A 27357-nucleotide genomic window follows, 5' to 3' on the forward strand; every position below is an offset into this window, starting at 1 on the left:
CAAAGTATACAAAGTGTATACAAAAAAAAAAAAAAGAAGTATCATAAGTCTACACAAAATAATAATAATAGTAATAGTAATAATAATAAAAATAATAATAACAATAATAATAATAATAATAATAATAATAACAATGATGATGATGATGATGATGATGATGATAATAATAATAGTAATAATAATAATAATAGCAATAATATGATAATAATAATAATAATAATGATAGCTCTGAAAACAGAAAGTGAAAAGATGGTAAAAAAAACGGCAAAACCAATGTAAGTTGTCATTTTATCTCATGCATGTGTACATTCTTCTTTGTTTGCTTATTGTGTTTCTATATATGTGTCCATGACTTCTGCTGCTTGTGAATCTATAGGATTTAAGTGGGTATGTTGCAGCCAGAGGCTGGTGATCAACATGCCCTGATCTACAGAAGTAAACAGTTTGCAGGTTTGATGCACGAAACTAAATGCCAATGGGCAAAATATGAAATCCTGCGTAATGCACTTCTGTTGTCAAACACACCGACAAACGTGTGTGTGAGTTCACGCGGGCTGCAGTCCTGCTGCAGATGTGTTTACTCCAAGGCCTCTGCTGCAGCAGCTGCCGTCTGACAGCACGTGTGCGCTCACACGCCAGCTGGAGACTGATTGTCGTGATTTATCTGCATTAATGAGGAGCTCTTAAAAATGCCAGTGCTTCTGCGTTACCAGGAGGTTGGTTTTCAGAGATGGTGGAGAGAATGGTGGCCGGCGTCGGGGTGGTGGATGTCAGCGTGCTGCAGTCTGCAGCAGATGAGCGAGCCTGACACAGAAATGGACTAAGTTATCATTTAATCTCTTCGTTAAATGGTACTTTTCATTTTCACATCAGCGCCTGCTGATCTGTCACCTGGGCCTGCTGCCGCTCGTAGTTGATGGAGTTCCTGTTCTTCTCCGCACCTTCTGGTCCACTCGTCTTGACAAGTGATGCGGGGTGCCCGTCTCCCTGCAGGTTTTTGACCACCCCCCCCTGGAGATCCTCGATGTAGGAGGATGTAGGCCCCACCAGAGAAGACCACCGGCTATGGGACAGATTCCTGAGAGACGGACAGAAATGATTTTATTTACAAAATTAACCCCGTTAATGAGGGTTAATTGTGTGGTCACGTGTGTTTTTGAGACAAAGCATCGTAAAACAATCTGGTAGAGACTCAGCGTTGGGCAAATACACCCTCAGATGGACAGCACGTGTTATTAAAGAAAGAAAAATTATAGGTAATAGCAGGTGATAGCTCCGTGCTACTAACCAGCAGCCCTCCATCATCTGCAGTTGCACAGATCTCTATAGAACCAGATATCTTGGTCTGGAGCAGGGGTCGGCAACCCAAAATGTTGAAAGAGCCATATTGGACCAAAAACACAAAAAACAAATATGTCTGGAGCCGCAAAAAATGAAAAGTCTTGTATCAGCCTTAGAATGAAGGCAAATGGCGAAAGTCGAAATGTTGAGAAAAAAGTCGAAATGTTGAGAAAAAAGTTGAAATGTCGAGGAAAAAACCCAAAATGTCGAGAAAAAAGTCAAAATTTCGAGAAAAAAGTCGAAATGTCGAGATTAATGTTGAAGTACACTTTTTTGAGAGAAAAGTCGAAATGTTGAGAAAAAAGTCGAAATTTCGAGAAAAAAGTAAAAATTTCGAGAAAAAAGTCGAAATGTCAAGATTAATGTTGAAGTACAATCTCAAGAAAAAAGTGGAAATGTTGAGAAAAAAGTCTAAATGTTCAGAAAAAAGTCAGAATTTCGAGAAAAAAGTCGAAATGTCGAGAAAAAAGTTGAAATGTCGTGATTAAAAAGGAAAGGAAAAAGGAACAAAGAAAGAGAAAAAGGAAAATAAGAAGAAAAAGAAAAAAGAAAAAAAGAAAAAAGTCAAACAGTTTTGAAAAAGCTCCAGGAGCCACTAGGGCGGCGCTAAAGAGCCGCATGCGGCTCTAGAGCCGCGGGTTGCCGACCCCTGGTCTGGAGCCTTCAGGTATATGTTAACACAATAGCAAGAGGGAAACACATCAGCAATGCGATTAGAGAAGCAATTGTTCCTGCACGTCAAACCATTTCCAAACAATTTGGAGTCCAACCTATTACGGTCAGAAAGATTATCTGCGAGAGGTAAAAAGTCATGACAGCTGTCAATCTTCCCAGGAGTGGACGTCCCATCAAATTTACCCCTAGATCAGACTGTGCAGTGCAACGCTCAGAGAATCAGCTTAAAAAACCCACAAGCGCTACATCTCAGAGCGTGCACGGCTCACTGGGCATGTCACACGTTAAAGTCCACGACAGCACAAGCAGGAGAAGCCTGAAACTGTGGTAGAGACTTCTGTCAAAAACGAACTTGAGGTCCTCCTCTGTAGCCCAGTAGATCTCTGTAGATCTGTGTTCTGGAGGCAGAAGTGAGGCCGTCGGCCTGGCAAAGAGGATTTGGTCAGAACCAGGTCATGCAACAGGGCTGGGATCTGAAGCACGAAGCACACCAGCAAATCTACATCAGAATGACTGAAAAACAAAAGAATCAAGGTTTGGAATCACCTGGTCAAAGTCTGATCGAAAGGCCTAACTGCGAATAAGTGGAAGTCCAAAAACATCAATGAACTGAAGCAACGCTGTAAAGTAGAATGGACCAGAATTCCTCCAGAACCACTTGAGACACTGAGATAGATACTTTAATGTTGCTGAAGGTGGATCTAGAGCAGGGGTCGGCAACCCGCGGCTCTAGAGCCGCATGCGGCTCTTTAGCGCCGCCCTAGTGGCTCCTGGAGCTTTTTCAAAAATGTTTGACCTTTTTTTTTCCTTTTCATCTTTTTTTCCCTTTTTTTATTTTTTTCTCTTTTTTTTTCTTTTTCTTCATTTTTTCTTTTTTTCTTCCCTTTTCCTTTCCTTTTTAATCTCGATCTTTTGACTTTTTTCTCGTAATTTTGACTTTTTTTCTCGACATTTTGACTTTTTTCTCAACATTTCGACTTTTCTCGAGATTGTACTTCAGCATTAGACTTTTCATTTTTTGCGGCTCCAGACATATTTGTTTTTTGTGTTTTTGGTCCAATATGGCTCTTTCAACATTTTGGGTTGCCGACCCCTGATCTAGAGCGACTGAATTATGGGGTACTTAGTATTGTCCACATGAACATTCCTCCCTTCATGGCTCCATTACTGTAACACCCGTCATCTGTTCATCTGAGGTTGTATTTAGTTTTCAACTGTGATCAGATGATGTTTGTAATATTTCACGGGTCTCTGTTGGCGTGTGTGATTACCTGTGGTTGTGTAGTGCAGTCTGTGTACTCAGCAGTGTGAGTTCAGCCAGTCTCTCCTCCGCACACTGAGCGGTGAGTCGGGCCTCAGCATCCTGGTCCCAGCAGTCCTCCATCGTCTCTTTCAGCGACCGCAACACCTAAAACAGATGCGACGTCAGCAACGCGGTCCTGCTGCAGTCCAGAACAGTTTGATTCCACTCACAACAGTTTTTACAGATATATTAAACGTGACTAGGACCAGAGAGCAACATCCAGTGGGACATATCTGCCCTGATTGTAGGCTGTTAGGAGGAGTTACTGTCACAGACACTGACCAGGCTGTTCTCCTTCCAGGCTTCAGGAAATCTGGGTCTGTACTTCTCTCTAACCACCAGCATCTGCATATCCTCAAAGCTCGGATGATTCCCAAGTTCGGCCTGGAACGCTAGCTGGTACTCTGGGACGGCTTCACCTGGACACAGTAAACACGCAGGTTTGCTGTGAGCATTTACACCAGTACCTGCGCTGCCGTCCGAAGCAGTGTAGGGTCCGTGAGACGGGAGCTGCAGGTGCTTCCATGTAGATTAAAAAAACATCTGTAACTCCATGTGTCTCATTTCATCAGTGGTGGACAGTAACTGAGTAAATTTACTTGAGTACTGTACTTAAGTTCATATCCAGAGGATTTGTACTTTACTTGAGTATTAGATTTCTTTGGTACTTATTACTCTTACTTGAATACATTTCCAAGACAAATATTTTTACTTTTACTCGAGTAAATTTCTAGGAAGGCTGAAAAGTACTCGTTACTTTCAGGTCTGCTCTTTTTTCTTCTTCCCTAAAATCCTATTGGACACAAGCTGTTTTTGTCAAAGGAGGAGACCTATCACAGTGCACGCTCTCCACTGGGATGTACGTAAAGCGGAAATACGTCTAGCCTCCTCAAAACGATACCGCCAAAGTAGCCTGCGTTTGTCAAGACAGAGCCGCAACAAGTAAAGACAGAGCCGCAACAATGGCTACGCCTGCGTCAGGAGAAGAAAGACAATCCGCTGAGTCGTCTGAGTCTGATAATGAGCCGGACTCGGAGCAGGGACTTTCACTAAATCCTTGGCCGTATCTTAACTCAATGTTTGAGTTCGACCGAGTAAAAAACGAGGGAACAGACAAACCACAGACATTTATTTTCAAATGTTTATTGTGTCTGCCCGAAGCAGAACTACCTCTCTGCTTTCAACAACTCAACATCGAATTCTCAGAAACAAGAGTTAAAAGATCCTTAAATTAATTTAGAAAAAATATAGTAATTTACTGATGTGGAAAATAAGAAATTTACTCTTACTCTTACTCTTACTTTTACTTAAAGTAAATTTAAAAGCATTTACTTTTGGATACTTAAGTACCTTTAAAAGCAAGTACTTTTCTACTCTTACTCGAGTAATATTTTGACTGAGCTACTTTTACTTGTAACGGAGTAAATTTTGACCAGTAGTATTTGTACTCTTACTCAAGTACTGGGGTCGAGTACTCTGTCCACCTCTGCATTTCATGCCCCGTAAAAAGCGGCTTTTTCATGATAGCAAAGGTTGTGTGTGATAAGGGGTGTGTTGTGTTACCAGAGAAGAGGTCCGAGCACCTCCTGAAGGTCTCCCAGTACAGCAGACCCAGCGCATACACATCCACCTGCTTCAGCGCTGACTCGCAGTCTCTGAGGTTCAGCGCTCCACCCAGAACCTCTGGAGACATGTAGCGTACAGTCCCCACCTGCACACACACACACACACACACACACACACACACACACACACACACACACACACACACACACACACACACACACACACACACACACACACACACACACACACACACACACACACACACACACACACTCTCTGTTAGCTCCACCCTCTCCTTGTTTTACACCTGCACCACTTTCCAGAGGTGCAGGAAGCATCCAGATGGTTCACGGTAAAAACGCTGCATCCCAAAGCTGCTGTCATGTGACCTGACCTCAGATATGGCCACGGTGTCGTCGTCTCCCTGGCGACAGGGCCTGTTTCCCGTCAGCCTCATGGACAGACCGAAGTCTGCGAGGACGCAGGACAGATCGGCTCGGACCAGGACGTTCCTGCTGGTCAGGTCTCTGTGGGCCACCGCTGGTTTGTACTGGTCTGAGGGGACACCAAAACCACAATTATAGGATGACAAGACGTCAAGCACGCTGCAACTAACGTAGCCAAGGTTTAGAGGCTGGTAGCTAGGACTTGGATCACTCAGGAGGGATTTTAATAAACCAGGACCCCAAAACAGCAGAACTGCCAAGCAGACCACATTTTCCAAACCAAGAGATTTCCATCTTCCAGACTTAGCACCAGTTCTTTGGTTTTACACAGCCTAAGCACCGGCTCCTGGCTTTCAAAACTGGTGCTACTGTAGCACCAGTTTTGAGCTGGGCCAGGTCTAGAACCGCTTTACGTCAAGGGCTGGGCGCGGGGCTGGGGACGGTGTTACTGAACAACCAAAGCAGAATAAACACGGAAGAGCGCCGTTTTTAAACAACGGAGCGTTGAAGACGGCGGTTAAGTTAGCAGACTCTTTTATTATTACATCAATTTATTTAATAATGGATGTAAAACAGAAGCAGCAGTGGTCTACGGTACAATCCATCGACAGTATCCATCGGCGGGCTCGTGCCCGCCGATGCAGCGGCAGCCTCGCGTCCGAGCCCGCTCCCAGCCCGTCCCCGCGGGCCCGGAATTTTTATTAAATAAATGGATGTCATAATAAAAGAGTCTGCTAACTTAACCGCCGTCTTCAACGCTCGATCCATTTATTTAATAAAAATTCCTGGCCCGCGGGGATGCCGCCCAGCCCGCGGTTCTGGTTCCGCGTTACACCAACGCAGAGCCTACGGCGTATGTTACGTAAACTACGCCGTAGGTTACGTAGGAGGAGAGGAGCTCCTGAGGAGAGGAGAGGAGCTGCTGTGCCCGGGGCTGCCGGCTCTCGAGTCAAATTTCTTTTGAACAGGCGTTATTTGGATAAACTGAGCCCAGGTTGGGGATCTTAAAGGTTACTTTTACGCCTGAAAAAAATATTAATATCGGCTTCCTCATATGGTGTGACGATCGACGCAGAGCCTACGGCGTAGGGTACGGCGTACGGCGCCCGTCGCCGCGTAACTCTGCGTCGATTTAACGCGGAACCATAAATCAGCTCCGGAGCCGGCAGTCAGGCAGAAATTCCGAAATTTTCAGAGCAAATTTCTTAACAGGCATTATTTGGATAAACTGAGCCCAGGTTGGGGATCTTAAAGGTTACTTTACCTGAAAAAATATTAAAACTTAATAAAGTGCCATATTAACAGTGCTACAGCTGAAATTAAAACAGCTTTTGGCTCTCAGCTTCCTGATCAGGGTGGGGATGAAAACGAGGGGGAGTGGTGACGTAATGACGTGGCTCTCTGGCCAGCTGCAGGCTAGCACCAGCTTGTGTAAAAGCAAACGGTTCTTACTTAGAACCAACCGCGAACCGGCTCTAGCACCAGCACTAGCACCACCCCTGGAACCAGCTTGGTGTAAAAGGGGTAATTGAGATTCGGAAAGTTGAACATTTTCCAGGTTTGGAGGTCACTGAGATGTTTTAGTAAAGGTTGTGGTGAATTTCTGCCATCTAAGTTAAAGGGGTAAGTAAACTGAAAATGATCAGCAAAACAATGAAAGGAAATAATCTGAAAACAGGCCCCAAAAGCAACTTACACTTAGTACGAGGCCCAAAACAGAGCCCTGAGGGACTGAGGCCATGAAAGGTACCTAAAAATTCCTCTCGGACGGTAACTTAATCCCCAGGTTGGTGTAGACTCTCAGACCTCCAGGTCATGGTAACTCTCAAAGGTTTGAATCAAAACAAAAGGACTTCTTTTTCTTGGTTTCTGGGGACATTTTACCTTCCACCCAGAAGACGCTGTATTACTCTTGTTTGTGGGAGATCCTTTAGAGTTTTTATGGAAATACAACACAGTTGCACAAATTTTAATCAAATTTTGCGACAGTTTCTGTGCTATGACACGATTTGAAATCAGAGGGACTCAGAGTACGTTTTGGTCATGTCCAACCGGGATGAAAGTTTGTGGTAGCCCAAGAACCCGTTGGAGAAATGATATCTCTCAAATGAAATAGCCAAGGAACACTCTGGTCGCCTGCAAGAGGAGCTAGAGGAGGTGGTTGGTACGGGGAGGTCTGGGCCTTTCTGTTCATGCTGCTGCCACCCAAACTGAGATAAGTGGAATATGATGGATGGATGGATGGATGGATGGATGGATGGATGGATGGATGGATGGATGGATGGATGGATGGATGGATGGATGGATGGATGGATGGATAGATGGATGGATGGATGGATGGATGGATGGATGGATGGATGGATGGATGGATGAAAACAATAGTCCCAGATAGGAAATTATGACTGAATCAACGTTGAAATATGGTTAGGCAGAAATATTGGAGCCACGTGGAAGCCTGACATTTAAATTATACAGAAGTTGCTGCGACAAATTGTTTGACCATAATTCAACATTGAATTAATATCTTTTGCGATCTGAAAATTGGGGATCAAAAAGATTCAAGCCAATACCAATAACCAATAACCACTAATGAATCATTTCTGCATGGCCGCTGATAACTGATGAGTTCATATATTTATATTTAATATCATCACATATTACTAAATTATTATATAATATACTGCAGTTTGCACTGTTAAGTCAAATCACAGAAATACAACAAAAAGTGCATTCGAAAGAAAAGGCATTACCAAAATTATGACAAAATACATATTCAAGTATTGTATGGATAACAAAGAACTACATCTGTTTAACCTTTAGCGCTTGAAGATGAAACTCCGGCAGTAAATTCCACCTAAAAAGAGCAAAACCGAGAAAATGCAGCGAGACGAGCAGATAAGAAGTCATCAGCCCCGATAGCAGAAACTGATCTCTGCAACACATTTGGAGGTTTAATGCAGCGTGTTTCCTGAGGAACTCAGATCAGTCTTGCATATCCATCCCCGTCTGCATCAGAACATGGTCCGTCTGCACCAACTCAACGTTCTGCCACTAAGTACAATCTCTGATTTGTTTGGATTTTGGTATCACGGTCATCTTGGGTGTAGCCGAACCCAGGATGGATGATGAGCACGACACATTTCAGCTGGTGGAGACGGGATCTGGTTAAACTTTGGGTTCTGAACAACGGTGACACATCTGTACAACCAGGAAAACTAAATCTCTTTGTCTCTTTGAGTACAAGTACAGTGCAGGAGTCAGTAGCCTCTCTTCAAATCAAATTTAGTTTCTTTGTGTGTAAATAAATGATCAAAATAATCTGATCGTAGTGGGTATTTGTTTATTTTGGGGTGTTTTTCTGAACATTGTACAGTCTGGGTACATTTGTTGGGACATCCACTCCTGGGAGGATTGGAAAACGTTGCTTATGTCTTTTCTTCTTGGCATTGGGTTAAGGCTGAATTATGCTTCTGCGTCAAAATGGCGCCGTGCCTACGGCGTGTGGTTTGGATCGACGCAGAGGACACGCCATCACCTGCGCCGTCACTGACGTGCACCTCCCGAAAATTGTAACTACGCGTCGAGGAGACGCCGACCACACGCAGACCGAGAGCGCTGTGATTGGTTCGTTTGAAAGCGAAGCATTTCCGGTTTCCGGTTTGAATCAGTAGTGAACTTCAACGGCTCTATTCTTCGTTTATATGTGATTTTTTTTGTTTTTGTTTTTTGCACAATAGTTGTCCTTATTTCTTTGATTTACTGTGACCGGAAAAAGTCGGATAAACCATTCAGAAAAAGATCGCTAACTAGTGGCCGCGGGGGGTACTGCACCGCGACCAAATGGAGAGACGGAGAAGTCAGAAGGGTTCAGCACGGCGTCACGGCTGCGGCGTTTGCTCTGCGTTGGTGTGACGCAGAAGCATATTTCAGCCTTTAACGTCTGCTTTTATAGAGGTCTTCACACCTGCTGGTGACCAGTTCATCAAAGGCTGATGATTAGCAGCTGCAATAAACCTTCTTCAATCTTTTAGGGGCTACTTAGTATTTACCACATGGTTGTTTTTCTTTGTTTATGACTTTTTTTCGTTACATAAATAATGCCACAGTGAAAAAAGTTGATGCTTGTATGAAGTTATACATGTGTTATACTAAGACCTACTACCATCACAGCATGAACGTGGTTTCTTGAATGTGTACTTGTATTACTTGTATTCTCACGGCTTTAACTCGGCTACGCCGCCCTGCTGCCACTCACCGCATGGGTGAGTTGGCCAGTGAAACTCATCCCCAGAAAAGTCCAGAACCTCTTCCTGCCTGTCTGGCAGCAGTTTTGTCTCTGAAACCCCTATGAATCAGATTTGTGGATGTGAGGCGGGAGGTGACGGCTTCGTACCTCCTCTGTGGAGCTCAGTGTGAAGAAAGGCCAGCCCTCTGGTCACTCCGTGAGTCATCCTGCAGCAGGTCAACCAGTCCGCCGTGTGGAGAGACAGGTATCGAGAAAGACAGCCCTGAAACACACACAGCGTTTTCAGCTCTCAGCTGTGATGTCCTTCCTGTTTTAAAGATATTACAGGTTGTATTCTCCATCATGAGATGCTGTGTGTCGGCCTGCAATGATCCACGGGGCAAACAGTCCAGTAGAAGCTACGCTATTTTTAGCAGAATCACAGGCATCCAGGTACCCTGTTCAGCAAAACTTTGCATATTAGGTATATATCCGGACAATTTATCTTTCAACTCTAAGTGCAAGACTCTGATCAACTTTGGCCTCCTGCAGGCCAGAAGGAGGATTGCTTTTTCCTGGAGAGAGACTGAGGTTTCATCTACACAGTCTTGGATTAGGGAGATGGCAATGTGTATTACGTTGGAAAAGCTGACTTATGTGATTAGAGGTAAAGCACAAGAATTTGAAGAAATATGGACACCTTTAATGGACTTTCTCAAGCAACAATAGAATATATATGTCTGTACAACAAGTGTGACAATCTTAGTTTGTTTGTGAGGCTATTGAGTGTGACATTTTTTCTTTTAGTTTTTTTTTTTTCATTTAATTTTAATTTTTTTATTTTGTATTTTTTGTTAATCTTTTTCTGTCTTGTTTTGTTTTTGTCTGTATGGACACAGCAGGACCTGCTTACATTTTGTTGGATAATTAATATGAGACTTGCTGATTGTTTTGCTTTTTTGTACATTTATATTGAAATTTAATACAAATATTGTTAAAAAAAAAAAAATCCTTCAAGCTGTTGATTCACGGCGTATTAAAAAAAAATAACGAGGAGGGTGAAAAAAGTTAAAGGGGACCTATTATTGCATTTAATGTCTATTTTAAACAGGCCTTGAATGTCCTAAAAACAAGCTTTTGATTTTTTCTATATAAATTAGAAATTCAGCCTCTGAGCCATGTCTTTATCTTTACCGTTTCTAACCTCATTATCTATGTGGGATTCTGAGTGGGCGGGGCTATGATAATGAGGCACTGTGCTGATTGGCTGCTTGAATGACGCGATGCACCGCTATGAAAAAATGGCGGAAGCTCCGGCCGGCGGAGTTAAGCCTGAATTATGGTTCTGCGTTAAATCGACGCAGACCCTACGCCGTAGGGTACGGCATCTGCGTTGGTGTAACGCGGAACCATAAATCAGCCTTTACACCGTGTCATGCATGCGATGCGATTAGCACACATTAAGTAACAGCTAGTTTGTGCTGACTGAAATTAGTGCCATTTTTAATGGTTTAACCAGCGTCCTGGGCGGAGCCAGCCTTGCCAAGATTGCAATACCACAGCCATGGGGAGGGCTCCAAAACCCCTCCCCAGAGCCCCGAGTCCAGCTCCCTTCAAACCGCCTTTAATATAGAGCAGTTTGGAGTGTCGCCTCTGCAGTCCACGTGTTGAAGCATCTCTGGACAAAACACTAAACCCCCGTAGCAATACGTCTTTGATATGACATCAGCATCTCATATGGCCCTTATAAAAGCAGCAGAATTCATCCAACTGCTGATTCCGGGCTACGGATGCCCAAAACTATATGTTTGTGTGTGTGGGTGTATGTTCTAATGTGTGATTGTGTTGTTTTTTGTGTGTGTGTATATGCATGTGTTAATGCGTGAGAGTATGAGCTGAGCTGAAGCCGGTAATGACTGTCTGACAGCTGCAGAGGAATGCAGAAACACACCAGGCCAGCCGCCATTCTCATGGTGTGTATGTGCACATTTCCATGTGCGTGTTGGGAGTTGCATATCTTGGGATGACATGTGTGTATCATCTTCAAACCTTGACAGGAGTCTTTGAAGCAGCAGATACGGTTTCAGGGTTGTGGATTGTTGAAAGTCCTGCAAATGCAGCGTTTGAAGCAGAGTCCCCAGATAGATTGGTAGGTGTGTACGTGTGTTTATGTGTGTATGTGTGGTTAGTGGCTCCACACAGGAAGCAGACATGACGGCGCCATCTTCCAGCACAATTGCATGACTAAGGAAGCTGAAAATATGTGGGCGTAAGGATAGGGAACTAAACTCCGCAACAGCACCCCTGCAGGTTACAGAGCGTATCACACCACCGTGTGGTCCTGGAGTTTTTGATTAGGGCGTCCCCACGAATGAAATGTCAGGGTTTTGTCAAGTGGAAATCAGCATTTGTTGGTGACATGTTTTACCATCGTGACTTTAATTTTGAAGCTGGACGTTGTGGGGGATGATGCCATCACACCACCTCAGACAAAGATAGTGCTGATGCAAATGACGCCAACATTACGCTCCAACATTATCCAGATTCCAGACCTCTGAGTCAACATTTCAGCAGGGTTTATTTAGATGGCTGTTTAATTTTTAGCTCAAATAAACATAAATAACATAACAACTAAACAATTTAAACTATCAGATGTTGATATCATCTCTGTCTGCAACAATTTTAGTGTTTTTTTGTGTTTTTAATTAACTTTACTGTGGTGGAGCTTACCAAACTTTACTTAACTGTAACTCAAGAGAGCACAAGAAGATGACTGGAGGGATATATATATATATATATATATATATATATATATATATATATATATATATATATATATATATATATATATATATATATATATATATATATATATTTCTTTAGCGCCGCCCTAGTGGCTCCTGGAGCTTTTTCAAAAATGTTTGACCTTTTTTTTTTCCTTTTTTTCTTCATTTTTTCTTTTTTTTTCTTTTTTTCTTCTTTTTTTCCTTTATTTCTCTTTTTTTCTTTCTTCTTTTTAATCTCGACATTTCGACTTTTTAACTTTTTTCTCGAAATTTTGACTTTTTTCTCGACATTTCGACTTTTTTCTTGACATTCCAGCTTTTTTCTCAACATTTTGACTTTTTTCTCGACATTTCGACTTTTTTCTCAACATTTTGACTTTTTTCTTGACATTTCGACTTTTTTCTTGACATTTCGACTTTTTTCTCAAGATTGTACTTCAAAATTAATCTTGACATTTCGCCTTTTTTCTCGACATTTCGACTTTTTTCTCAAAGTGCATAATGAAAAAAAAAATCTTCCCCAAGTTATAACTAATATAGAAACATGCAGCATGTGTTGTCTTCATTCTAAGGCTGATACAAGACTTTTCATTTTTCATTCATTGCGGCTCCAGACATATTAGTTTTTTGTGTTTTTGGTCCAATATGGCTCTTTCAACATTTTGGGTTGCCGACCCCTGGACTAGACGGTTTTCCAGCTGAACAGTTCTGGATCATACTGGGAATTCTGGACTAATAGTGGACCAGGAAAACCAGGAAACACTCTGACCCATTAGAGGAAGATAACCTCCGGCGTTAGATGCTCACGGCTTAAATCACCAACTCACGTGGGGGTAGAACTCCATGAGGATCAGGAACTCCGGGCGCCCGTCGGCCGCCGTCTTCTCATCGGCAGTCAGGAACCGGGCGATGTTGTCGTGCTGCTGGAGAATCGGCAGGTGGTAGATGGCGCGCTCGTTGATGAAGTTCTGGCGGTTGGCAGAGCTGAAGACTTTAACGGCCACGCAGCGTTCGTTCAGGGAGCCGCGAAACACCGCTCCGTACCGACCTCGACCAATCAGCTGCCAGAGAGGAAGCCCGGGGGGTGTGGTTAAAAAAACAGACCAATGGAGCTGTGATGCTCCTCAGAGATCGAGGTCATGATCAAACCTGATAAATAGCATCTTAAAATGATACAATTACCCCGTTATCAAGAAAATAAAACAAAACTTCCCAACTTTTGTTTGTATCTGAGAGATAAATGAGCTAAAAAATGTAACCCCCCCATTTGGAACTGATCGGCTGGTGAGTCCAGCGGACACTGATCTAGTTCCATCAGTGGAAAGTCCGCCTGGCGAGGACATTTTTCAGGACGATAACCCGCCTTACCAAAGACGAAGACGTGCTAAAAACCTTCTTAAACCAACGACTCGGACAAAAACTGGACCTCACAGTGGAAAATGATCAAAGCACGGTCCACAACGAACCCTGAATTGGGAGCTGATTAAGGAAGAAAACTTCTTTTCACAAGTGTTTTTCAGACCACAAGAATCCCAGCTGACCCAGAAGTCTGAGGCGGGACTGGGGAGAGACATGGAGCACAGGACCTGAGGACAGGACCTGGTGGAGGTCCAAGCCTCCGTACACGGAGCATCGTCTCATATGAATCACACCGGTATTCATTTCTTAAGAACGCTTCAACAAAGACCGAATTTCAAGTCATAGCTGTGATTGTTTATTTCTATAAAATAGAAACTGAATCAACTTCCTCTGAGAGAACGAGCTTCCTGTCCCGAAGGAGTTTTACCAGCAATGAAGGAAGGAGACGAGGAAGGAAACCAGGAACATGATGTTTATACGTGTGTGCGTGCGTGTGTGCGTGTGCGTGTGTGTGTGTGTGTGTGTGTGTGTGTGTGTGTGTGTGTGTGTGTGTGTGTGTGTGTGTGGTGTGTGTGTGTGTGTGTGTGTGTGAGTACCTCCAGCAGCTTCAGGTTGTCCAGCTCGACTGCAGACTCCATGTTCGCTGCCTCCATCACGTCCACAGCGGAAAGACTTTGTTTCTGCTTCCCTGGAAACACACGTTTGATGATCAATTATCAATTATTGGATTACGTGCGCTCTCATGTGCGCTCTCTCATGGGAGTGTGTCCGGATGTGTTAACATCTCCGTCCCGGCAAGGACCTGTGTCAGTTTCACGGCGTGTTCGGACATTTTGTTCCGCTTGCTCTGTTTTTTTCTGCTCGTCTTCCTGGAAGCGGCGGGAGAAAAAGTCCAGAGCCCTCAACTGTTTTATACGGAGCGAGGCTCTGGAAGAGTTCTGCGGTGAAAAAGCCCCTTATTAAATCTCCTGTGTCCTGCAGGTAATTGATTTCTGTGCTCGGGACTCCCTAAGTGGACCTGAGCAGGAAGAGACAGCGTCATTTCTTCCAACTGTGCCTAAAATCAGCCTGAAATCTGATAAAACCTTTTATTCACATTAGAATGTTCAAAATATAGCAAATGTTACAAGTGTGTGAATGAACTCTCTCAAGAGAGGAGTATGGTCCTGTAACGAAGACGCTGGTGGTTTCAGACGCCTCAGCATGACGTTCACTACTTTACTGAAGTGAGGAGACGGGGCTGATGGAGTCTTAGGCCGCGATCGTTGCTCCGTTCTTGTCCGATACATCATCAGGACCTGCTTCATCCTAATTGTTTTTCTTTTTTTTTTTTTTTTGTAACTTATATATTTTCTTTCAACAATTACAGTGTCAGGGTAAATCAAACATGCATAGTTAAGCACTCATCCTTATATCAGTGTCCTTGTTGTTCAGTAACAATGGTGGTGTCCTCTTCTCGTCTTCTGTAATCAGTCCATTTTTCACATTTATCCTCGAATTGTGCCTCTTGTAGTCTCAGTTTATGTGTAATTTTCTCCATTAAGAAAATCTCTTCGACAGTGCACATCCACTGCTCCTCAGTCGGAGGGTCCACTTTGTACCACATTCTGGTAATTGTTTTTTTACTAGCTGACAGCAATACTTTGACAAGGTACTCATCTTCTTTCTGTATCGTATCTTGTGTTAAGTTCCCCAAGTAAAGTAACTTACATGATTTTGGTATCTCATACCCTATTATATTTTGTAAACCCCTCCATATTTTGTCCCAGTATCCCTTCAACTTTTGACAGGGCCAGAATATATGTGTATGATCAGCATCCATGCGGCCACATGTTCTCCAGCATGGCTGCTGAGTAGACACCACCCCTTTCCTAATCTTTGGGGTAATAAAAAATCTGTCCATATTCTTCCAGTTAAACTCTCTCCAGATCCTGGAGCTAGTGGACGTGCACTGTGTTTTACAGATATTAAACCACTCTTCCTCTGTTATTTGTTCTTTCAATTCCTTTTCCCATTTTTCTTTGATATAGAAGGAAGAATACTTTCTACATGACATCAAACTTTTATAAAGGACTGAGATTACTCTGCATTTTTTACCTTCATAAGCTCTCTGAAATACCTCAACAACCTCACTTTCAGTGTCAGTTTTTATCTCTTTCTCATAATAATCCTTTATTTGCAGGTAGCGATATCATCCTAATTGTTTTTCAAATGTCTTGGACCAGGGGAAGGTCAGGAATGCAGCCGGCCCAGTCCGGCACCAGGACCTTCCTCCTACAAAGCAGTGACGCGGTCCGTGTTGCAGCATGATCTGGAACGTGGGTCGCTGCAGCTGCTTCACCTTCCAGAGAAGGATGCTGCGGTACTCTCTCGGATGCTGGTACAGTATAACAAGATTCATGGTGCACTACCACAAATAACGAGCACCACAGAAGCAGAAAGAGGATTCAATTCTGGGAAAACACGTGAGAGATGCTGTAGATATATAAAGTCCCTTCATATGATACGAAAGAGCGAGAACTCAGCCTGACTTAACATGATGGTCCTGCGATGCGACAAGACAGATGACGTGTTTTTCTTTTCCTTTCCAGTGTTTTATTCTCTTTTAATTCAAGTTGGCATAAAAATAAATGGGACAGACAGCACTTGCAGTGTGTTAATGACCCAGATCTGTGGCCTACTTATGGTTCTGTGGTGAACTTTGCGTTCTCCACCTCCCTCTGGACTGAAATATCTGCTGGACTTCATCAGGAAAAGGAGCTGAAGACGTCCGTTGCCGAGGTGGTTCCATGTCAGGCTGAGCCCAAGTCTCCCGGTACTGAACAGAAATCTCACTGGTGTACACTCGGAGGGGTCGGGTTCTTACACCCGCATATTAGGAATGGGCGATATTTTACCGTTCACGATAAACCGTCAAAAAAATTCCCCACGGTAAGAATTTGTCATCTCACGGTAAAAACGATAAATTGAGGAAATGAGCCTGAAAGAAAGAAAGAAAGAAAGAAAGAAAGAAATGAGCCTGAAAGAAAGAAAGAAAGAAAGAAAGAAAGAAAGAAAGAAAGAAATGAGCATGAAAGAAAGAAAGAAAGAAATGAGCCTGAAAGAAAGAAAGAAAGAAATGAGCATGAAAGAAAGAAAGAAAGAAAGAAAGAAAGAAAGAAAGAAAGAAAGAAATGAGCCTGAAAGAAAGAAAGAAAGAAAGAAAGAAAGAAAGAAAGAAAGAAAGAAAGAAAGAAAGAAAGAAAGAAAGAAAGAAAGAAAGAAATGAGCATGAAAGAAAGAAAGAAAGAAATGAGCCTGAAAGAAAGAAAGAAAGAAAGAAAGAAATGAGCATGAAAGAAAGAAAGAAAGAAAGAAATGAGCCTGAAAGAAAGAAAGAAAGAAAGAAATGAGCCTGAAAGAAAGAAAGAAAGAAAGAAAGAAAGAAAGAAAGAAAGAAAGAAAGAAAGAAAGAAATGAGCATGAAAGAAAGAAAGAAGAAAGAAATGAGCCTGAAAGAAAGAAAGAAAGAAATGAGCCTGAAAGAAAGAAAGAAAGAAAGAAAGAAAGAAAGAAAGAAAGAAAGAAAGAAAGAAAGAAAGAAAGAAAGAAAGAAAGAAAGAAATGAGCCTGAAAGAAAGAAAGAAAGAAAGAAAGAAAGAAAGAAAGAAAGAAAGAAAGAAAGAAAGAAAGAAAGAAAGAAAGAAAGAAAGAAAGAAAGAAAGAAAGAAAGAAAGAAAGAAAGAAAGAAAGAAAGAAAGAAAGAAAGAAAGAAAGAAAGAAAGAAAGAAATGAGCCTGAAAGAAAGAAATATTCCCGTTGATGACACTTTTTGTATTGGTATTTTTTTTATCGTTATTGGGTTAAATGCCAGAAATTATCGTGATAATTTTTTTGTCCATACCGCCCATCCCTACCGCATATCCTTTTTTTTTTTCATAATTCTGGGAAGCTGCTGCTCACTTCCTTGGAGTCGGTCGTTGTGGAAAACCAACTATGGTGGTCATTTTTCCAGTTCAAGCTCCTCTTCATGTTGCACACAACGGACTATTAGGTTCTTGTCCTGAAGCTGAGAGTAGATTCATCAGGTGGGTAAATGAATCCACTCCCACACCCTTCTTTTGAAAAATCTTTGGAAAAAAAGCAACTGAAATTGTTTCCGTTTCACAGGCCCGGTGTTTCACCTCTGGTGGAGCTCCGTCCATGTTTATTTCTGAGCTCGCTGCCTTTCTAGAGGTGCTTGTTTGACGACCAGTCGTGTCCCTGATGAGCTGATAATTGACCCGATCAGCAGAAAGATGCTCCTCCTGGTGTTTCTTTTGGAACAACTGAATTTTTCCCACCTTTTCCCGCCCACGTCCCGACCCGCTTCGCTGCTATTTTCTATGTTCTCCTGCGACTAAAATACAATATAGAGAGTTTTATTGCACCTTACGGGTAATCACAGCTTACTTCATAAAAAATAATTACATTTGAACAGGCTGACGAGTCTGGCCTGCCCAGCGACATCGTGGGTAAGCTGCTTCTGTGTCCGTGTGTCCGTGTGTGTGTGTGTGTGTGTGTGTGTGTGTGTGTGTGTGTGTGTGTGTGTGTTTACTTTTCAACATGCGGTATCCCAGGAACAGCGCCATGATGACGATGGCTGCTATGGCAACGGTGACCAGGGCGATGAGCGCTGTCTCCTTTTGCTTCAGCTTGTGATCTGTGGAACAAGGACGTGATTGCAAACGTCAGTGAGAGGACGCCGCGTCAGTTCAGCAAACACACATTCACGCTGCGTCTGCAAGGAGCTCAGAGACGTCGGGCGGCCTCCTGAAGCAAGTCTGACACCATCAAGGCCTCCCTGAACGTCCAGAAACGGTCTAAGCGTTCCCTCACAAAGACAGAAATGTCATCAGAGCAGGAACAGAGGACGGTTTGACTCTTCTCGTCTCCGTCCACGTTCAAGGTCACGTAGAACCGCTCTCATGATCCTAATATTTCTGTGATAAAACTTAATGTGTGCTAATGTTGGGAAATGACAACTTCAACCAACAACATTTAAAGGGGACCTATTATGAAAAACACGTTTTCTCTTGCTTTAACATATATAAAGTGGTCTCCCCTCAGCCTGTCAACTCAGAGAAGGAGGAAAGCAACCAAATTCTGCAGTGTCTGTACAGCCGCCCGGATGAGCCGTCCAGTGTGATGTGGCTTCTACGAGCCAATAAGATTCTGCTCCTGTCGTGACGTAACAAAAATGCGATTTACATAGGTTGGCCTCCGATGTGTGAAACCACGCCCACAACTAACTCCGCCGGCCGGAGCTTCCGCCATTTTTTCGTACCGGTCTATCGTGTCATTCAGGCAGCCAATCAGCACAGTGCCTCATTATCATAGCCCCGCCCACTCAGAATCCCGCATAGATAATGAGGTTAGAGACTGGGAAGATAAAGACATGGCTCAGAGGCTGAATTTCTAATTTATTTAGGAAAACAAATCAAAACAGGAGCAGAGGTTTGGCCTCTGATGCGTGAAACCACGCCCACAACTATAAAAGCGTGTAACCGCATGCGAGTCCGACTATCGCATCACATTGCGTGACATCGGACGCTCTCTGTCCATCTCCGTCCAGCCAGCTGCCACTTTATTGAGGTTTTTGTAGTGAAATGAGGAGGAATCATAGAGAAATGAGGAGGAATCATAGAGATAACTTCTCATTTCAACTAACTGGATCAGCCGTTCCTCAACCGTTTCCTACAGCGCTTTCAACCGGCTTTCAATGCGAGCGACGAAAGAAAATAGAAGCAGGGCGTCCGACAAATGTTCAGCTAAAAAAACGGCGCGCTGTCGCTGACATTTTTTCATAGCGGTGCATCGCGTCATTCAAGCAGCCAATCAGCACAGAGCCTCATTATCATAGCCCCGCCCACTCAGAATCCCACATAGATAATGAGGTTAGAAACGGTAAAGATAAAGACATGGCTCAGAGGCTGAATTTCTAATTTATATAGAAAATTGTTTTTAGGACATTCAAGGCCTGTTTAAAATAGACATTAAATGCAATAATAGGTCCCCTTTAACTTTTTTCACCATGCTCGTTATTTTTTTTTTAATACACCGTGAATCAACAGCTTGAAGGATTTTAATCTCAGGCCATGCCTCGTGACAGGGAGGTTTTTGGATGTTCACGTCTACGCAGCTCGCTGAAGGTCCCGCCACGGCATCTCGGTGAGGTCCAGGCCTGGACTTTGATCTGGTCATCCCACAGCTTTTATTTTGTAATCAAATCCATCTTACGATAGTTAGTACTGCCCAAATTATCATTTTTGTTAATTAAAAAAAACGGCACGGCAAGTGAAGCTTAATGTTCATCAGAGCAACTTTTGCTCAAGTGAAGTTACGGTTTCACCTGTCAACACCTGGCCTCTGCTCACCTGCTTGGCTGTTGTTGCGGTCGTCTCTCTTCATGGGCCTCAGGGCGGGGGTGTCGGGGGTGGGCAGGGCCTCGGTGTAATTGACATTGCACAGGTCGTGGCTGCAGCAGCAGAACCGGTAGTTGGACTTCTGAATCTGTGAAGGCGTCGCCGTCACCAGAATGCAGCGGTCACCGTGACACTCCTGCTGGTTGCCAACATAAGTCCAACAACCTGGATGGTAAAGAAATTAGTTTATAATCCCAAATTATGCAAAATGAATAAAACGCATCGATCTGTGAAAGTCATCTGACCATCTGACTGGAAAACCTCGGCCCTTGTACAGGAATATCCATTTAAAGCCTTAAAGAAAAAGCAACACAATCTTCAAACTAGCCCTAACATGGGCAGGAAGCCACTGAAGCAACGCCAGAACTGGAGTAACTGACAAGCATCTGGAGTAAGACAGTGAAGAGCCGAGCGGGGGCTTCCTGCACCAACGGGAACCAATAATGACCCCACTAATTACTCACAGAGACTTATAATAACGTAAAATCAATCTCAGATATGTGCAGCTCGACTTCGTCAATAGTCTCCACTGGAAGAACAACAGAACTGATCTGTTTGTCAACGTTGTTGTTCTGTCAAAAATCACAACCACATTTTCAAGACACGATCAAGTAAACGACACCTAAGGCCCAGAAACTGATCGGTGATCAAACTCAGCAATTTATGATTTTATAGGCAACAATATTTAAAGATTGTGTTTCTTAAAAATTAACCTAAAAGGGAGCATGTACATGGAAAACAGAAGAGAGCCCAAGATGGACCCCTGTGGTACTCCATGAGAGACGCTTGCTTCATGTATTTACTTTGTGACCAGAATTTTATAGACTGTTCTCCAGAACTTCATCTGGACTGATTCCTTCCTGATTTCCTGCTTTCTTCTTCTCTGTGGGTATCTTCAGTAGAAACACTTCACCTTGGGACTGATGGTTCTCATCTTGCGTTCGAGACTTATGATTATTGGTGATCGAATCCTAAAGCAGATGGTGGCGAAAAATGTTTGAGAGGCAAAAAACGTTTTCTTCCAATAAAAACTGGAGTATAAACTTCCGTTGACACGAATCTCTGCACAGGATGCTGAAGAGTTTCAAATGGACGTGCGGAGGTTCTTACCTTGGTTTAACAGCTGCATCTCGCCGTCAGCTCTTTTTTCCCACAATCCATAGCAGCGGGAGCCACGGCTGCAGCGAATGGTGCCATTCTCCAGCACAACCCCTCGTAGCTCATTGGCGGAGGCAGGCTCCGCCCCCTGCAGGCTGTTGGTGAAGGCACACAGTCTCTCCTCTCCATCCTCTGGTTGGAAACCTGCAGAGACAGACAGACTTAGCTGCAGATCCCCTCCAGACACGCCCTCATCCACCTGTACGGCCTCTCCAGGAGCCTCTGTGTTAGTTGGTGCAATTGCAGTTCCCAGATTGTATTATATCCAACCTGTGAGGTTGAAGAATCGTGACAGTTAACTTCTTTTATGATCAATTTCTACATGAATGAATCCACCGATGGAATATTTATGTGTAAAATCTAAAACAAAACACAATTTAATTTCATTTTATTCTTTATTTCATTCAAAAAACAAAACAATTTAATACAAACACAAATACAAATGTTCCTAACTTATGAATGAAAAGGGAGCAGAAAGAAGAAGAATCTTATCTGATCTGCCCCTTTCACAAATAACATAAATTAATAATAATTAAAAAAAAAAAAAAAAACTAAGTGAATAAAAACAACTAAAATAAAATTAAAATAACATTAAATAAAATTACCACCGCCTACGGGTATGTCAATCAAACTCAACATTTTTCGTTATATTTCCTTAACATACAGGTTTTAATTGTTGAATGTAATGTTTGATTTGGATTCTTTGTTTTCTCTGTTCAGATTGTTCCATAAATTAATTCCTTTCACAGAAACAACGTTCCATCAATTTTGTCGCACATAAAATTAACACAGACATATTCACTCTTCTCGTTAACTAACTGTATAAAAATGAGAATATTCCCAAGATAAAAATGAAGCTTGTTTCCGGTTTGTTTTCTTTCAGCCGACTGAGCGCTGATATGAGTCTGCCTCAATGCTCCGCAGAGACTCAGAAACTGGCATCAGCGTGAGGCAAAAGTCTGACAGCAACACACTCAACAAGCTCTTTGGCGTTTGGTGGCGTTTGAGAGCCGAGCAGGAACAACAGAGCGCCGCTGAGAGCGGGAGGCCTCGGGCCCTCGCCGTCCTTTGTAACCTCAGCGCCATTAATCCGATGATTCAGAGGCACGTCTCGCCCCGACTTTCACCAAGGCCAACTTTAACAAACTAAGTTGCTCCCAAAGCTCAGTAACCTACTTATTTCCAAAGCGAAGTTCTGTGTCTTTTTTTAGGTGGAAAAAGTACCCAGAGCTTTTGCTAAAGTAAAACTATAGAAATAAGTTAAAAGAGGAAAGGAAGCTGAAAACACCAACAACAGGGACGACACTGAAAAGGTTTCTCTAACAGCTACGAGTCCAGCTCCCTAAAACTATCTATGAAATGATTACAGGTGCAGTCTGTGGTATTACCCGACATTAAGTGACTCGAACTGAATGAATGAAATGAATGAAAATATATTTATTTCGGTCAGGTCATTCTTAATGTACACACCAACTGAAAGCATTAGTTCACATAAAAAAAAAAAAAAAAAAGGAGACCTAACCGAAAAGGAATAGGCTGAAGCTATTGCTTATTTACGCCTACCCTTCTCACATGATCAACTTATTCAGATCAAACATACAAAACATATTACAAAAAAAAATAAATCATATTGTTTACACAATCCCGAACATAATTCCGTAATAGTATCATCTACTGGATCCCTCACATTTTTCAAACACATTATACTTAAACAAACGTTTGAATGCATGAATCGACTGGCACATTTTCAATTTGTCATCAAGTGCATTCCATATATTTACACCCCTTACAGTAATACATTGATCTTTAATTTTAGTCCTAGACTTTGGTTTTTCAATCATACGTTTCCCTCGAAGCTCATATCTACTTACTCTTATTTTAAACATGCTTACAATTTTACTAGGTAACAATCTGTTGAACACTTTGTACATTATCAATGCTATTTTGTATTCCACTAAATCCATGAATTGAAATGCCCTTAATTTAATAAATAGTTCATTTGATGGTTCTCTATAACTTGATTTTGTGATAATCCTTACCGCTCTTTTTTGAAGAATAAAGATCGGTTTAGTATGGGTAAAATATGCACTCCCCCATATTTCTAAACAGTATGTAATGTAGGGAATAAACATAGTACAATACAAAATATATAAAGCACGCTGGTTCAACATATCTTTTACCTTGTATAATATGGCTATTGATTTAACTTAGAACTGGACATTCCAATCAACTGAATAACCCCAGGACGGGTCCTTAAAACAGGAAGACCAGCAAACAGAGGACTGAAAAACCAGGAAGCCTCCTTCCAGGACGAGAGGGCGGAAGGGTGAGGAGGTGGGAGGAAGGTGATGGGGAGGGTGAGGGTGACCAGCCGTGTCGCTGGATATAAACAACTAGATCCAATTTTCCATCTTACTGGAAAGAAAAAGTGCAGTTCAGCCACTAGCCACTAGAAGCCGATTACCCTGAGCCCCAGATTTACTGCAAAAGGTCCCGTGGTGGTAAAACAAGCCCGAACACTGAGAATTCATTATTTATAATGTTATTATTACATTCTTTAAAAATGCTTTTTTTTTTTTATCTGTAGGGCTGCAAAGATTAGTCAACGTTGTCGACAAAAATCGATAATAAAAATAGTTGCAGACAAATTTAATTGTTGACTATAGACACCAAAAAAAATTAACTAAGTGAGGCATTACCTCATCCCTATCTCTGCTGATAATTGCACATTTGCAAAAGAGTACAGCGGCAGGTAAACAAAATGTCGGCGTCCGATGCAACACCACGGCAACAGACAGCAAAGTTCATTAAAAGATGTATTTTTGAACGAAGTGTCCATCTTTCATGTCTTTAACTCATAATTAGCGCAGCATTTAAACAACCTCATGCAAAATGTTTAAGCTGAGAGCTAAATAAGAGCCATTTATTAATTAACAGATCTATAATCACATTAGCCGACTAATCGTTTCAATAGTCGATGACTCAACAACCATCAGAATAGTCTACTGTGGAGCAGCACCGATACAATACTTAGACTTTAAGTATTGGCCAATACTGAGCTCAAACAACGTTAATTATTTATTTATTTTTCAAAATTAAAAGTAAAGTTGAAATGCAGCAACAGCATGTAAAGTAAGACGGCATTTTATTTTGACATTTAAATACACAGATTTCCAGGTTCCCTTCAGGAATTTGCCTCGTTTCTGAAAACTTCTGATGGTTCCTTAAAGGCTTGATGAGGTCCCTTGTGGTATTTTTAGCAACATCTGTCCCACCTCTGGAAACCACAGCCCGAGTAGGTTGCATTATTCCTGGTGGCTAAATACTGGACACTGGATGTGGATATTTTTGTGCAACAACTCACGATCCACTGCTTCTCCACCTGGAGACTCAAAGCAAAAGCTGCTTTTCTCCTTTCCCTTCATTGTGTAAGTTCCTGCGCTAACTCTAAGAGCAACAAACAAAATTAAGGATTCTATTTATAAAAAACTACACAGCATCAGACGGTGCACAGGAACACCGACGCACCGATAACAATAACCCAATTTTCAACAGTGTCAGCGAGTATTTCCCATACTGGGAACAACTCTTGGTCGTAGAACTTAAAGGGGACCTATTATGGCATCTAATACCTATTTTAAACAGGCCTTGGATGTCATAAAAACAAGGTTTTGATTTGTTTTCCTAAATAAATTAAAAATTCAGCCTCTGAGCCATGTCTTTATCTTCCCATTCTCTAACCTCATTATCTATGTGGGATTCTGAGTGGGCGGGGCTATGATAATGAGGCACTGTGCTGATTGGCTGCCTGAATGACACGATAGACCGGTACGAAAAAAAGGGCGGAAGCTCCGGCCGGTGGAGTTAGTTGTGGGTGTGGTTTCACGCATCGGAGGCCAACCTATGTAAATCGCATTTTTGTTACGTAACGAAAGGGAGCAGAATCTGAACGGCTCGTAGATCCACATCACACTGGACGGCTCATCCGGGCGTGTTACAACCAAAAACATAATAATGGCCAATAACGTAATAACTGCCAATAACATAATAATTTTGGCCATTTCAAATGTAATAAGGCCAATAGTGTAATAATGTGCCAATAATGTAATAAAACTTTTGAGCCAATAACGTAATAACTTTTTGCCGATAATGTAATAAGGCATTACATTATTGGCTGGTTATTACGTTATTGGCCTGGTATTAAAAAATTATTACAAAATTATTACATTATCGGCAAAAAGTTATTACATTATTGACTCAAAAGTTGTATTAAATTATTGGCACATTATTACACTATTGGCTTTATTACATTTGAAATGGCCACAATTATTACATTATTGGCAGTTATTACGTTATTGGCCGTTATTACGTTTTGGGTTGTAACAGGGCGGCTGTACAGACACTGCAGAATTTGGTTGCCTCCTTCTCTGAGTTGGCAGGCTGAGGGAAGACCACTTTATATATGTTAAAGCAAGAAGAAACATGTTTTTCATAATAGGTCCAGAATCAGTACGGACACGTCGGACCCAATGAAAATCAGAAATGGGTGATTGCTGCTGGGTGCGTTGGGTTTAAGGGATTAACGGAACAACCCCCAAGTTTTACTTCCTCATCGTAAACAGCATAGTCCAGAGGATGAACCGCAGTCTGCAGCGCCCCCTTCAGGACACACCACGTCCAGGTCTGCACTTCCTCAGAGACCAGAATTCCTCCACAGCGCGGGGGTGCGTGTGTTTTTGTGTGTGAGTACACGTGGGGGGGCGCTGGCGTCAGCTCCCAGGAATCCGGGCCGTCCCTCCTTGGACAGTCGGAGCCGGCGGCATCTCTGTGTTTAGTCTGCTGGAAACACACACTCACGCACACTGACACACACACACACACTCACAGCGAGCGGAGGGTGGAGTGTGTGTCTGAGTCTTATCATCACCATCGCAACAACACAAAACCAGCTCAGACAGCCTGACGACAGTGTGTGTGTGTGTGTGTGTGTGTGTGTGTGTGTGTGTGTGTGTGTGTGTGTGTGTGTGTGTGTGTGTGTGTGTGTGTGTGTGTGTGTGTGCTTCAGTGCTAAAGTAAAAGTTAGAGTCCTGGGTCGTGTTCTCAATCTCCGGGACTGAAGCAGCGCTTCGCAAAGTCAATCAGCAGGAATGTGATTTACCAACGTGAGACGCCCAACAGGCATGTGTTCATCCGTGTGTCCAAGCGTCCTTTATGCCTCCACAGGGAGACACGGCAGTGAAGTCACAAAAACATCAGCGAGGTATAACAGCGGGAGCTTCACTTTCCAACTAAAAGACATCACCTCACCACGCTGCAGGTGGATGCAGCATGTCAGTGGTGGATGAAGCAGCTGGACTCTCACGTTCCTGCATCTTTCATCTGATCCCCATTAATAAAAAAAATGAATCTCATTCTACTTCTCAGAGGTTTTACTGCACTTGCAGTAAGAAGCGTGGCTGTCAGCTCTATGAAATGTCACATTCCCTTTCATTTGAAGTTCTACTGTCTCCACAGCTGATTTCAGACCCCTCTCCACTGTCCTGAGGTGTCCCACAGGGCTCTGTTTTGGCCCCACTGCTCTTCTGCCTACACTTGCTGCCTTGGGGATGCATTTTCATCAGTTTATATCTATATTCTTTTTTATATCAGTTTTTTATATATACTTTTTTTATATCAGTTCTATATCTTTGCCGTCCAGATGATATCCAATTATATTTCCCATTATATGTATCATACCTTCTCGATTATCAAAAACGTGATGGATGCCACATGCTTGCAACTAAATCCTGATTAGACAAAGGTCATGGCTGTTGCCCCCAGACAATGTAGAACCTAACATCAACCAGGCCACATGACCACTTCCTGCAGCCACTGACACCAGCCTGCATGGCTTATACAAAATACCAATACAAAAAGTGTCATCAACGGGAATCTATCTTTCTTTCTTTCTTTTTTCTTTCTTTCTTTCTTTCTTTCTTTCTTTCTTTCTTTCTTTCTTTCTTTCTTTCTTTCTTTCTTTCTTTCTTTCTTTCTTTCTTTCTTTCTTTCTTTCTGG

The 27357-nt window shown here is 42.5% G+C and overlaps 1 protein-coding gene across 2 annotated transcripts in view; it reads right to left on the reverse strand.

Annotated features, from left to right (window-relative positions):
* LOC133446172 (bone morphogenetic protein receptor type-2-like) overlaps window positions 1-27357 on the reverse strand; it is a 46199-nt gene that overhangs the window by 14617 nt on the left and 4225 nt on the right. Inside the window, exons 1-13 of one of the 2 annotated variants that reach the window (XM_061724087.1) lie at window positions 25975-27214; window positions 21255-21446; window positions 20097-20309; window positions 18278-18382; window positions 14298-14389; window positions 13170-13403; window positions 9725-9839; window positions 5280-5440; window positions 4883-5030; window positions 3602-3738; window positions 3288-3424; window positions 892-1078; window positions 711-804 (exon numbers count right to left, since the gene is read on the reverse strand). In XM_061724087.1, coding sequence (XP_061580071.1) covers window positions 711-804; window positions 892-1078; window positions 3288-3424; window positions 3602-3738; window positions 4883-5030; window positions 5280-5440; window positions 9725-9839; window positions 13170-13403; window positions 14298-14389; window positions 18278-18382; window positions 20097-20309; window positions 21255-21273 — 1642 coding nt within the window. In that variant the 5' untranslated portion in view covers window positions 21274-21446; window positions 25975-27214. Of the gene's footprint in view, window positions 1-710; window positions 805-891; window positions 1079-3287; window positions 3425-3601; window positions 3739-4882; window positions 5031-5279; window positions 5441-9724; window positions 9840-13169; window positions 13404-14297; window positions 14390-18277; window positions 18383-20096; window positions 20310-21254; window positions 21447-25974; window positions 27215-27357 lie in introns of those variants that run through there. The other variant, XM_061724086.1, reaches the window with a different exon arrangement.

This window comes from Cololabis saira, chromosome 6 (assembly GCF_033807715.1).
Source record: "Cololabis saira isolate AMF1-May2022 chromosome 6, fColSai1.1, whole genome shotgun sequence".
In the NCBI taxonomy this organism is placed as follows: domain Eukaryota; kingdom Metazoa; phylum Chordata; class Actinopteri; order Beloniformes; family Belonidae; genus Cololabis; species Cololabis saira.